Raw genomic sequence first — 14235 nt, 5'->3', positions numbered from 1 at the left:
ACAGTTTGGCTGCAGCTTTTTAGCTTCCTTAGAGGTTTTTCAGGGGGTGGGGAAGGTAAATCAGTCAAGGAATGGTGGAAGAAACCAGAGACAGAAATCCGACACCTCCAAGTCTATCTTGAGGCCAGGCAGATTTTACTTATGAAGTTAGGGAAAAATATGTAAAATGCATGATCATTGTTAGATGGTGTTAGAACAGATACTGCAGGGCTAAGAAAAACTAATTTAACACAGGTCTCCCCAGCCCCCTTCCCCCTTCTTCTTTTTTCCTCCCCAGACTTCTCCAGTGAAAACAATGGACTTAACATTCTGGCAGGAAGAAGAGACAGAACAACTTCAGTTAGAGCTTGATTGAAAAAACAAAAACTGATTTATGTCAAGCGAAGCCTTGGAAGGACAATGAAATATGAAGACAACAAGAACTGTATATTCTGATTCCACTGGAACATATGGAGTAAAGATATTCAGGAGGCCAAAATACATCTTTTTATCAGAATGCAGCAGATTTTTATTTGGACCTTATTTATTACTTGATGTTGCTGCCTTGTGAATAAAAATGTAGTCTAATTTCTCCGCATCTCTTCTCCACATCTTTAGAAATCTACAGACTGCTGAATGAAAAGAGGCGAAGAAGTCAGGTCCCCCCGAGCTGACTTTGTAATCTGAGACCCAGGAATTCCTTGGCTTTAGATAGATCCATCACATACTGAAAACAGTTGGTATAGCAAGCATACATGTGCAGGCACATCTCACTCTTGGGAACAGGAGAAAGGGAAGATCCTTCAGAGAAGATGGCAATCTGCACCATTTACATCATTCCCCCTTTAGAGGCTGTCATTTCTTCAAATACGTCTGACTATCAATTGTTTTCTGCTCTGCTTGTGAAGTCACAGAGGTGCAGATGCAAAGACTCCACTTGTGTTTCTGTTGCGTCGTGATGTTGAAGCGCAGCTGTATAAGCCTTGGTAGCCTGCCCTCATTTCAAGGCACTTGTCAAAATAAACAACTAATGAAATCTAGGGAGTATTACATTCAGAGTTGGTTTCTAATCACACTGGACCCTGTAAGCATATAAAGATGACACTGTGAGCTCCGTACAACTCAGCAGCCTGCTGTTATTTTGACTGTGCTACTACATATGCTTCGAATGTCTAACCACAGGCAAGTTTGCACAACTGACAGGAGAATTTAGAACTGACACTAAATACTTTACTTTTCTCATGTCTTGAAGTTATGATTGTTTATTTTTTTTGCTGACAGCTTTGGAATCTGCGTAACTTTCTGAAGTGGACATTTTTATTGTTAAAACTAAATTCTGGGTAATGAACAGGGCCAAGTTTTTCTGGAGCAAGGACCTGCCTCTTTATCTTCACTCCTGAATGCCGTCTCAGCGGCTAACACAAAGTGAGGCTGAAAGATTAAACTCAAGTGTAGTAAGTTAATATTGCGTTGCTGGAAGGGAAGGGATAGGAAGTAAGTCTGAACTTTGCACTGTAACATTTAGTTGCATCCACCACCATCCTTTAAATGTAAAAAAGCAAAGTGTTGAAGGCAAAGCTCTCCCATTTACCTGTGCAATCACTTCAGGGTCCATGGGCCGGTGGTTGTTGAAGCTCTTTGACCTCCCTGCTGTCACAGTTTTCCGGATCTGCGGGCTGTCTATCCTGTTCTTCAGAGATGAGTGTCGGCTGATAGAATTGAGGCTGCCGTGGCCACTGATGGAGCATTTGTCTGGAACCTCCTTGGGAAGACTTTGGCTCATTATGGGCTGAGATGAGGGTCTGGAACCGGCTATGGCTCCTGGGGAGGCTGGTTCTGCCAGTGAGCTACCTAGTCCATGGCTGTCACTTTGACGGAAGGCTCTTCTGATGCTGCCTGACTCTGGTTTCTTTCTTTGCCTTCAGTCACAAAAGCAAAACAAGTCAATACAAGCAGAAACACGTAACGGGCTGCAATTTGAAGATATCCCCCCAAAACAACACAGAGGACAATGGGAAGAGACATAAAGATGCCCAGATTACAAATACACCCAGGTTTTTAGGAGTCACTGTGAAACAGTAGTTATAAACCATTCCATTTAACACGTCTAATAACACGAGTCTGGCAGCTGTGCACATTCATACCAAAAACAGAAAGCTTGGATGGAATGTAATTAACTTGGTCATGAAGTAAATCTTTTATATTTGAACAAAAAAAACCCTCTGTGCCATCAACAGGTTTTGATGATGTGTTTTTATTACATTTGAAGAGCAGAGCTACAATTTTTGACTGGAGGACACAGTATAAGTCTACTAAGCTCCTGGCCCAAGGCATCAAGTTATTATTTTCAGAGATTGGCAAGCAAAAAACCCCATAGTTTGGGGTTAACGATCGTTTCCAGTATTTGCTGGTGGTAACAGAGATTTCTTTTGCATTGCTTTGGCAGGACCATGAGGTATTATCAATACAGGGCTAGAGACAAACCAAAAGATGTCAAATGGATAAAGCTGGTCCAAACAATTTAATTTCTACCCCAGCACCATGAGGTCTGACAGTATGATTCCATTCAAATTATACAAAGGCCATCGCAGCAGAATACTTTATGCCATAGGTCTGAAGCTTGGCATCCATTATACAGGGAAGGATCCATTTATATATAGCACCAGCCCCATGAATAACTGCAAGAAAGTGTTAACTCCAGTAGGATTTTGGCATCCAAATAATAATTCAGTGGGTGGCACAACTGTCATTGCGAAACCATCTGATTTAATTTTGCCCAAGTCTGTTCACACATAGGTCAGAAGATTCATTCCTAAAGAAAAAACAACAAAATGAGTCTTATGCTACTATTGCTAAATATCAATTTCCCTAGTAAAGGGAAAAATACTGGAGTGGACATTACCCAGGCTTCTTACAAACACTACATTTAATGCTACCAAAAATCAGCAGATGGTGAAGCTGCAAAGGTCTGCTCATTATATAAATCTTTCCATAACTGACAGCATGGCATACTTCATGGCTCATACAGTAAATAGCAAAGAAAGCACAGATCCCAAGCTGAGGCAGGCCAGTATAGCTTTAGTGATAACAACAGAGCTCTGCTGACTCCCATAAACTAAGGGCCAGGCTCTGTGTAGGACATTAGCTCATAAAAACATTAACAGAAATACATCCTCTTTAAAGGTTTGGACCTGCTACAGTCTGTTAAACTAATTGAAGGTTAAAAATATCCACTCCCATAGAACTGTAACTATCACATTAATACCTTCACTGCACAACATACAGAGGTGAGGCTTTTTTAATAGAAATTAAATAATCAAAGATTGGGGGAATAACCTAATGCAAAATAATTAAAGATCAAGAAATTTAGTCTCTTAATAAAAATCTGGGAAATTAAGCTGGTAAGTGGACTGTTGGCTAAGGAAACAATTTGTCATTGAGCAGGTAAGTTGGAGCAACAGGGAGACGTGCTGTTTCACTGCAAGCATATGGTTAGTAACCCAAGGTGAGAAGTGCTGGAGAAACAGAATGTCACAGGCAATGCCAGATGGTGGGACTTGAGGTATGTCATTTAGCACAAAATGTGGTGCTACTTTCTGAAAGGCTGTCCCCCCACCCCACAAAAAAAGCGTGTTAAGAGTAAACGAGACATAACAAACCACAGGAACACAACGAGGAATGGCAACACACGATTACAAGGACTTATTCCACTATTGCTCTCTGTTTCTCGGTATCTTTAGCTTATAAAACAGAACATATTTGTGAAAACAGGAACAGATGGCACATGGGGACAGGGAAGAGAAGCCAGTGGGATTCTAAATAAGCACTGGCCACATCGGTGACAGAGAGAACAGGACAGCAAAACACAAGTGAGTTAGAGGAGGCAAAAGCAGAGAAAAATGGTGGAAGCGCTCATTAACATCTTTCGGGGAAGGAAATGTTTTACTGGACTCATCACCAAGATCTTTACAATTAAGTAAAATAACGCAAGGCTGTTCTTACTTGTTGATGTTTGCAAGGTAAATATCTGCGACGTGACCCCCACTTGGGCAACTGGCACCAGCTCTAGCAGTCACTTTTTCTTCCGGTGGCTCAGAATTTATTTCTATTTCAGACTTCGGACTGGATCTTTCCGAGATACCATCCTCACTAGGAAGGAGGAGGGAAGGAAATCACAACCAAAACAGGACCAACAGCACCGAACTTCAAATACTGCACTGTGTGTGTAACATACATAAAAGACTACAGCACTGTGCTAACGACTTTCTCTTAAGAATCGTTACACATCTTTCAAAGGAGAGAGCCTGATGTCTTTAAGCAATTAGGAGATCTCAGCCCTGCAGCTTTAGCAGGCTGGCAGCCCCAGAGCAGTTTTTATGTCACACTGAAGCCGAAGACTTCCCCACGTAAGTGGACACCTATGCCTGTGCCGGGCTCTGCTTGTTTCAGTAGGATCCCCTCCTTGTGGGGAAGGCTGAAGGACGAACTCTCCCCCTGTGGTGTCAGCACCCTGACACAAATACTCCATTCCACACCTGATTTTAGGCAAGCCCATCTCGCAGATGGACTTAAAGTGTAACATACGTGTCTTGAACGACGATATACTGATGAGGAATAAGGCCGTCAATTCCATTGTGGCGTCCCTCCCACCAGTCATCTGAGGCCCGCTGATAGAGTAAGAGAGAAGCTCCTTTTTTAAAGGACAGCTCTCGTGCAGTCCTGCCAATGTAGTCGAACTTCGCTATTGCTTCTATGGGCTCACACTCTAGGAGATAGAAGGGAATAAACAACAATTCACTAAACACCTGGGCTCAGATAAGTAGTCAACAGTTCACACCTACCACAAAACAGTTTATGAAGAGAGCATGTGATGTAGGATAAAGTGTTGGTTCTTTAGGTAGCAGAGGGTGGGAGCAGTAAGATTCAGAGGGGAATCCCTATATTAAGGGATCCTTATATTTATAGGTAAGGATGTTGCAATTTCAGCATTTACCTGATCTCTGCGTGATAGACACATTCACATTTTTTAAGTCATAAACCCACTGACAGCTATTCAAGTGTACAAAGATGGAAATGACAATGACAAAATTAGCACCTTATTAAAAAAACAAATCAAAACTGGGTAGCAGTAATGCGTCTCTGCCAAAAATCTGCTTTTTGAAAGGCAGCTAAACAAAACTCCCTGGGCTGGCAAGCAGGATCTGTTATCAGCGTTTAAGAAGAGAAACCTCCTCTGGTTCCAAGCTGCTTCAGAAATTAAGCGTCTGTTCAGAAGGAAGTTTCTGCTGCCTGTGAGGTTTGCCTGACCCAGGAGAGCAGACCCCTGCCCTTTCCATCGAGCTGTTGGGGAAGCTACCAAAGGCACCCGGCAGCCAGCAGTGCCACTCTGTGCAGCTGGGCTGTGCTCGGAGCCGCACCATGTGCCCCAAATCTGACAGCTCCTCCTTGATAAAGCTCATGGAAGAATTACAGCCACGCTGTGTTTGCAGCCGGGCACTGATCTGGGTCCCTGTAGGACTCTGATGCTGTGCAGGGGGAGAATATAGGCGTTTATACGCTCAGGAAAAACAATATGAAATTCACGTGGATTATTTTTAAGACTTTAAAAAAATATCTGCTATTGGCTGAGTCCAAATATAGATCGTGCCAGCTCCCAATTCTATTCTGGAATCAGGGGAATGGAGATGAGCTCAACCACATGGCCCCAGTGGACTTCAGCTGCTAATTACTTTAAAGGAGCTTTCCACCACAGCCATGGAAACAGAGCTCTTTCTCAGGGGAACAGACTCGTGGTTCCTCTTCCTGGGGAAGAGAAGATAAGCCATTTCATCCTGAGATCTTGACCAGCATTATGGGAAGCTTGTACAGTGCAACAACCAGCCAAAAAGGACTGGAAAACCAAACATGAGCCACAGCATTTACAATTATTCCTTGGGAGGGCATACGCTCAAGAATTAGGTCTTCCAATGTTGACCCAGGCAGCAGCTGGGCTAGAGAAAAATAAAATAGTGTAAATCCATCTGAGCTCTGCCTGAGGAGCCCCGATCAACAACTCGAGTTACAAAGCAAGATGAGAGCAGTTGGCCACAGGGTCTACCAGGCAGACCCCCAGTAATGAACTCCATCACTAAACCAGGCCTGCTGAATTCTCTCAAATCACACGTTTCAGGTAAGTCTGTGGTGAGCCTCACACAAATCCCATTATCAGCTCTCAGCCACCAGCAACGGGGAAAAAAGCCTGGCCATGTTTTCGTCTTGCGATAGCCACCCTGCTCCAGACTCCCCAGAGCACGCGGTTATCTGGTTTTGGCTCCGCTTCTCTCTTGTTTGCTTTGCCTCTGGAGCCAGCTTCTTCACAACATTCAAAAAAACCTGATAATGCTGGTTTTTGGTGTCCCCCTCTGTTTACGAAGGCGATGGGGCTGCGGTTTTGTAAATTCCGTCTGTTTCATTAAGAAGTGTTTATTGTTCCAGATGAGCGCGGCACTCAGGTTTCTTATGTTTCCAATTTGCCTTTTAGGACTCTGGCTTTCATCCAGAGAAGTGATTTTAGACTCTAATTTCCAGTAGCTTTTTCCTGCTACGCTCATGCCCAGAGCAGAAAGCTGTGAGAATAAAGCCCAGGAAGGCTAAGCCCAACAATTAACCCTGCCAGTCTGAGAACCTGCGCACAAAAGCAGCAGTTTCAAATCTTTCCACTCATGCCCCCAGTGAAACGAGCACGCGACACGCTCGTCTTTCAGCATTTCTGACCTCTCATGCCCGTTTCCAGACGCCGTGCCCAGCACAGCAGCTCCCCAGAGCCCCTCGGCGACCACGTCCCAAGCACTGAAGCCTCGAGGGGCTTTGAGCCCTCAGACCCCACCAAGGAATTACCAAGACACATTTATTTCACTTGGCAGCCACAGATCCACTCAGAATCAGCACGGCAGCTAAGAAAGCCTTCATAAAACAATTCTTCTGAAGTTGGGTTCATTTCCTTCCATTTAGCAGTCTTGTGTGCTCTCTTTGTGTTCAAAACCACCTGCAGATGGTGAAGGGGCTCATCCCCCTTCTGCGGCCTGCCAGCCCCGCCATGCCAGCAGAGGTGGCTGGGGTGAGGCCGTACTTTGGGAGGACAGGGTCCAGCCTCACAAAAGGTCTCATCCAAAAGCTGAACGAGAGAGAAAAATCTCAACCCCAAGAGTGACCGAGGCACTGCCAGCACCGCTGACACTCAGCCTGAGGTGCAACACGGCGGAACCCCAGGAGAAGGACGGGAGGGCCCTCACGGCACGAGGCCTCGCTGTTCCCGCAGCAGGGACGGAGGCCCCGCGCTCTCCTCTGCTTCGGTGCCAAGCTCTCCCTCCCAACTGCTTCCTATGGAATATTCCGTGGAGGTTGCAGAACTCCATCCAAAACGCCTCCCGGTTTTACCTTGCACAGGGGCCCCACGCGATCCTGTTCCAGAGGCTGTAAAACAGTGTCCCTCTCTCATCTCTGGCTGCTCATTTTCCCATCACTGTGTCCTCCTGACTACCTACGTGACCTAACCCCCGCCCCCCCGAAATAACGAGAGCACACCCAGTGGTGGTTCAGCCTGCAGATTTTAGTCCCGGCTGTTGCAGTCCTGATTCCCTTGATTACAGCCACGAAATTACTCCTCCTTTAGGTACAAACTTGAAAAGGACACGTTTTAGTGCATTTTTTAGAAACTAAAGCTTTTCAGAAAGAACACCCTGTTCGACACAGATAGCAAACTCATGCTTCATTCCTGTAGTCTTTGTGTTTCTTCCCAACAACCTTGGTGAGGAGTCGCTGCGACAGTGATTGACCTTGCTGCGGGAGAACTCATTTTCCAGCATTTCTAGCAGTGCTCAAACGGTGTTTACTTTGTTACTGGTGTGTGAACACCATTAAGCCAGCAGGAGCACAGCAATGCCATGGGAAAGGTTTGTTAGGCGACTGCTGGAGCAGAGAGAGCAAAAAGCAGCACAGGAGGATGATGCCTATGAGTAAATTACCGAAGACCAGCTCAGAAATGACACTACCTCGTTTGAAAGCAACGCCACCTTCCTCCCACCTTTACAGCTGAGACCACCACAAGTAGAACCAACACAGAACTTTAAGACAATTGCAAATGGTCAAAAAGCAAGAAGAAAAATCTATTTTGTCCTGTTTTGGTCAGTTGTCCTTCCACGTTGGTCAGCACTCTGCTGTTTCACATCAGTACCGTAATTTTTTCCTCTGCCCTGCATGGGGCTCACGTGCAGCTGTCCCCATTGCAGAAAGCAGCTTTGGAAGTATTGACACCCCAATACTAGGGCGGTGTCACCCTCTCCTTAGAAAATACCAGGGAATTCTCAGGGTTGGCACCCCTTTTTACTAAAAAGACCACGAGAAGGGGAAGGGAGTTTCCTCAGGAAGACCAACAAATTATCAAGCAGAGACACCCCAGAACTCTCTACCCTAAAGCCTGCCTCCAGGGGAAGGCAAGCCAAGCAGGTTCTGATTTTATTTTGTTTGCTTCCTTGAAGCAGAACTGCTGCAGCTTAGGGCACTCACAGCTCCCCTGCCAAAGCTACTGAACGGGGAATTGCCTGGCACACGCCATGGGGACTGGGAGAGCACGCTGAAGCACATCCAGCCTTTGGCTCTGTGCTTGCCTTGTGTCTTCCAACTCCAAAACCTTTCTAAGGTATAGATGAGCTCAAACAGCACCGAGTGTGCCCAGGCCTGCTGCTACAGTGACATACCCTTGGAATACGAGATACTTTAAAAGGGTGTGGGATCGATGGGAATTTTTAGAATTTACCTATTTTTACTCTTTGGCATCAAATGCTGCATGTGATGTTTCAAATGATGGTTACGATTTAAACTCCACTTCGGATTTAACTGCAAGGTACCCCCTTCCCTGCCTCCCCCAGAGCAAGTTACACCAGCTAACCAGAGAGTTACTGAGCACTGCCTACCATCATCACTGGTGTGGTGCTCAGCCGTGACGTCCTGCACCGAGTCTTCTGTCGAGGCTCTCTCTCCGTGAGGACTTTCACTACAGCAGAAGGAAAAATAGACAGTGCTTTACACTGGTGGAAAGCGAGTTCCCTCATTTACAGAAATCAAAGGCAATCAGGAACACCCATTTAGGAGGTCAATATCCAGGTTCCACTCTGACAGAAACTCCATGGATGCATTTGCACGTACTCAAGTCAGCGTGTAAAAATCAATCAAGCTAAGCCCTTCCTTGCTTAAACAAACTGAACGTCTTTGTCAACCTTCTGTGTGCTATCAGGAGCCTAACTTCAGATCTTGAAACCCAGCCCCCTGGAGATGTTTAGAAGTCAGACAGCAATGGCATGTTGGGTCTAGCTCCTCTCTGCCATGCCAGAATTATTCCCCCAGCTGTATTCTCCATTGCTCTAATTAGCTCATTACATGACTGATGAGATAGCTGCCACTTCCTGGGGGAAATTGTTTCTAAATTCAGAGCGATATTTCCAGGTCTGAGTTTGTCATCTCCCTCTTCCCCTTTTATCACAACCAAATTGTCCAACCCATTCCACTGAACGGCTCCCTCAGCCCAGAGCCTTTATTTACAGAGCACCTGGAACACCAAGAGTCCTCGTTTACGTTTTGCATGAAGAAAAGCTCTCAACAGGCAGCAAGTGGCACAGGGAGGTCATGTTCTTGGAATACATACATAAATAAAAGTAATGCAAAGACTGGTCCCTGGAGACAAGGCTAAAGTCCCTGTGTGCCAGCCCGAGCCAGCCCTCACTCTTCCTCAAGGCCATGTTGACTTCTCTTCACAAAGTGATAGCTTAACCTGTCTGTTTGGCCTTACAATGGTAAAAGTGATCATAGTGCTTTCCTTTTAAAAACCCCATTGTGGTAATCTGCTCTTTTAAAGGAGGGAGAAAAAAAGACAAAAAAGAAGGGGTAAAATGTTTGAGTAATTCTAGCGTCTCTTTATGCTCAATCCACGACACGCAGCTTCGCCACCATCTTCTGAGTCAGTGCCTCAGGAATCAGCCTCTCATCCTTTGCAAAGCCTTCGTGCTACTTAATAAAGTTTACAGAAGAACTCGAAGCCAAAAGGGACTCCCAAGAGGAATACAGCACCGAGGGCTAAAGTTTCATGCAGACTGTGAAGTAATGTCGCGCACAGCCAACGCTGGAGACCCAAATGCTGCAGAGAGGAGGATCGAGTGCCTCCTGCTATCCATGCCTCTTTCTGTCCATGCCTCCGTCTATCCATGCCTCTTCCTACTCGTGCCTCCTTCTACCCATGTCTCCCACGGAGCTTCCCACCAACAACCCTGCATCGTGCGAGCCCCAGGGCGCCCCAAGGAGAAGCACCAGGCTGCTGGCCTTCACTCCAAGGGGTCGGTGTGAAAGCAGTGTGGCTGCCAGAGGAAGGCAATGCCAGCTGAGCATCTCCACGCCACCATCTCCCCTGCACGCCCATGGTCTTGCTTGCCAGGATGCGGGCTCCTGCACTGAGTACGCTGCTTATGCCAAGCCGTTCTGCACCGTCAGATGGACAGGCAGAGGCAGCCCAGTGCCAGGCTTGAATCACAGGCGGTGTTTCAAAGATGCCTGCATCACAGCCCTGAATTTCAGTCTGAACCTTGCCCTGTTCTCCTCCGCCCGAGGCAAGCTGCTCCAAGCCTCCTGGGCAGCTGCCGACCCAAGCTGCAAGAGCCCAGGCACGCGAGCCACGGCTCCGAGCCCCGGCAGCCCAAGCACCAAAGCATCGCCTGCAAGCTCCTAAGCAAAGAGACGGCTCGGGGCAGCGAAGTGGCACGATGCAATTACAAACGCGGCAGACTTCATTCCCTGATGAATCAGCTAAACTAAACAGATTCACTCTGCTTCTCGCACGCTCTGCAGCAAGGAGCCCTGTGGGCAATCGCTAGCAGCTATCTAAATACCAGGGCTGTGAGAAGGCTCGAATGGGAACCAGATGCTTCTTCCTGGCTTTATTAAGCAGCCTCCCCTGCTCGCTTCTACCCTTCTCTGCTTAATGGGTCTCAGGTCAGAGCGGTTAGGAAGGGCAATGAAAAAAAAAAAGAGTGCCCTCAGAAAAGTGGTATTACCTTCCAGGACATTTTGCATCCTATGTACTGATGCTACACACACCAGAGGTTGTATACACCCAAGTGTTACATGTGCTAGAGGCTGTGCTGCACATTCCACGTTTTTGTTCTCTCCACCTTACGTGACGAACACTCTTGTCGATTTGTTTCTTGATGGTTTTAAAATTCTTATTTTTTTCCTATACAACTCATTTCTATATAAGATCAATGAAAACTATCAGAACGAAGGGTAAAATTCAATAAGTTTTCCAAAAGAGGCACTGGCAAGTTTTCTTCAGAAAGTAGCTGCTCCTTGCTGCACATACACGGAGTGAGCTGATAGTCAGAGCTCCTCTGAAACAAGCCGGGGAACAAGGCTAGCTCTGTCACCAGAGTGACTTCATTTTAAAACATATTTGTTTTAGTGTATGAAAATAATCATTTGCATTCCTGGGACAGTGGAGGAGGGATCTGGGGGGGGAGAAGCAGGACACAATTTAACATTCCTCGTTTTCAGTGGGAGAGATCAGCCTGGCCAGTAGGAAAGAAAACACCTCCTTTCCTTCCCCCACCTTCCACCCCAGATGACAGGAGCCGCGCTGGCTGAATTGTTTCCAGATGTTGCTCTCAGACTGAGCACGCTGCCAGGCCTCCAGAGCTTTAAGCTGGATGGAAATGGTGATTTCGCATTCCTCCCTCCTCCCTCCCCCCTCCACCAGTGCTGTCCTGAAAATTAAACCGTGCCACGGTTCTCTAGGTTCAGCTGCAAGTGACCTTACCTCTGAAGAAAAGCCACTTGAGACATGCAGCAAATGCAAAAGCAGGAGGGAAATAAATAAATAATAAAAAAAAAAAAACAAAAAAAACATAAAGAAGAACCAGAATATCCAAGAAAATCCTTGCACAACCTTATCCTTCAAGATAAGTGGGCACAGGTTGGAGAAGTCAATAGCTACTTACTAACAGCTTATTTCTTTTCAAGTTGATGACTCTCCAGGGATACCAGAGCCATCTTCTCTTGCATGATACAGATTTGAGAGGCTAGACGCTTGAGTACTGACTTAAGATAATGCAGAATGCATGACAGGAGCATGCTAACCAGTAAGAAAATATGCACCCGTTCATTTTCTCCTCAGTGATATCTATCATACCAATAATCCTCAGTGTTTCCACTTCTGCTATAGACTGGACCCTCCAGCTCCCTTGGTCCTGGGAAGATGTTCTCATGTTGGATGATGATGGTTTTGATTAGTTCATTGACATGAGCTTGGCAAGAGACTTGATCATGACCTTCAGGCACCGACATCAGCGTTGGCCCAAAGCAGATGGCTAAATTGTAGGGATCCATCATATTCTCTTCACTGAACTGAGATAAACTGCAGAAGACAGAAGCGGGGAGGACGGTTAACAACACAAAACAACATTATCAGTCATTGCCATCATCTGCTGGAGAACACAGATGAGGGGGGAAGGTTTGTTTCGGGCTTTCTGCTGTTAAAGCTGATTTGCTGGGATGTGAATGTTCTGGATTCATAAGAAAAAAATGACAGACTGATGGCATTTACAAAGAAATGAAAGAGAAACCCCAAAGGGACTTTAAAAGCCTTATTGATTTGATCCCAGCACTGCTCAAATCCCCGTTTATAGTTTAACCTCCTTATATAGATTTAGAATATTTCCTAATGCAATCTCTTTTTTTGTGTTCTTGCTCTTAAGATGAGCATGATGAAGAACAGCAGCATCGCATTTAGACCAAACACTACCAATCTCAACAGGAATGAGAGAACGTTTAAATCTGCTAACTTCTAGTTAGGACATTTTTCCTTTTATGCTACCTCAGGCGTTGAGACCATGGTACTGGAAGAAGCTACTGCTTTCTTGCTGTCAAGCTGTCCAGTGAACCAGCCAGATGTGATGGACAGTAAAAAAATAAACTCACTCTCCATCACTCACAATACTTAGCACACACTGTTCCTCGCTGGTGTGGGGCCCAATTTCTGCTTCCTTTGTATTACTTTTTGGTTAGTTCACCAGCACATTATTCACTTTCATTTCTGGAGCTCCTTTGCGATTGCATTAATATCAGGATAAATTTCAGCAAGGCTCAAAAGCCCAGGAAGACAGATGCAATGGGAAGCTCAAGACATCTGCACCTTGAACTGTTGCTCAGACTGCACACAGCAACACCAGGGCTGGCTCTGCCACCTACCCCTTTACACCCAGCGCTACACACAGCAGGGCCATGGCGCTCTGAAGGATACTCACTGATTGAGGAATGCAAAGAGGTATCTCATTACGATCAGAGTGGTCTTAGGCAGGTTCAGAAGCACCTTCCGGATGTGGAGCGCTCTCTCTTGTAAATTATCCATTGCTGAAAAGAAAAAGGAGCACCACAGAGTTACAACCCCACCATAGCCACAACTTTCCACCGACTCCGAGTTCAGCCAGTAAAATATGATAGGTCCTGGGCAAAATGTATATTTTTATATATATATATATAAATATATATATATATATATAAAAGGGGAAGCCAACGCAGCAGCACAGCAAGGAAGGGTCTGCCTATTTCCTGGATTCAGCAGCTGCCTGGCATGGGAACACAAAGGCTGCAGAACCTGCTCATGATGCCTTTGACAGTGAAGGTCCCTGAACACGTGAAGCCTCACTGCAAGCTCCTTCCTCGCGTGGGAGCACTGGATGTCATCTCTTTCAATAGCTCTGACACAATAGCTCATTCAAGTTAGCTTAGAAAGGTGGGTGTTTAAAAAAGAAATTGTACAACACTCAATGGAAAATTAACATAGTTAAGGGGTGAGGCAAAAAGCTCTGCGTGCAGCAGCCTACTGAGAAATAAGTGGGCAGCATAAATCATCTCAGAAAGGAGAACTTATTTGGAAGCAGATTTTTCTTTTTATATAATGTGAATTCAACTCTGTAAATGCATTTATCAGGAGAAGAAAACCACGAGTCATTTTAGAAGCAGTTATCTTCTGCTTTGCTTCAAAGGCTGCTACCGCAAAGGCTATTTCATGACGGGGACAATGGAATCATTCATTCCTTCTGAGCAGCATGGCAATAGTCAGGCCATTTAAAATGAGGTTGCTCAAGTACAAAAACACAAACAGCCCCCTGCCCACCAAAACCGCTTTAAAAAACAATAAAAATGTTAACAACTGGACTGTGACCGCCCTCATGATTG

The 14235-nt window shown here is 45.7% G+C and overlaps 1 protein-coding gene across 7 annotated transcripts in view; it reads right to left on the bottom strand.

Moving 5' to 3' along the window:
• The window catches only part of SRGAP2 (SLIT-ROBO Rho GTPase activating protein 2), a 102025-nt gene that overhangs the window by 5019 nt on the left and 82771 nt on the right, over positions 1–14235 (bottom strand). For 2 of the 7 annotated variants that reach the window (XM_082778538.1, XM_082778539.1), the window contains exons 17-22: positions 13302–13407; positions 12188–12412; positions 8931–9010; positions 4564–4744; positions 3982–4128; positions 1571–1898 (exon numbers count right to left, since the gene is read on the bottom strand). In XM_082778538.1, the coding sequence (XP_082634664.1) occupies positions 1571–1898; positions 3982–4128; positions 4564–4744; positions 8931–9010; positions 12188–12412; positions 13302–13407 (1067 nt within the window). The other 5 variants (XM_082778540.1, XR_014319022.1, XR_014319023.1 and 2 more) reach the window with 5 other exon arrangements.

Source organism: Aythya marila (genome assembly GCF_965140915.1).
Source record: "Aythya marila genome assembly, chromosome: 24".
NCBI lineage: Eukaryota > Metazoa > Chordata > Aves > Anseriformes > Anatidae > Aythya > Aythya marila.
The sequence above is the reverse complement of the archived record's forward strand: the minus strand, read 5'-3'. Positions and strand labels throughout refer to the sequence as shown.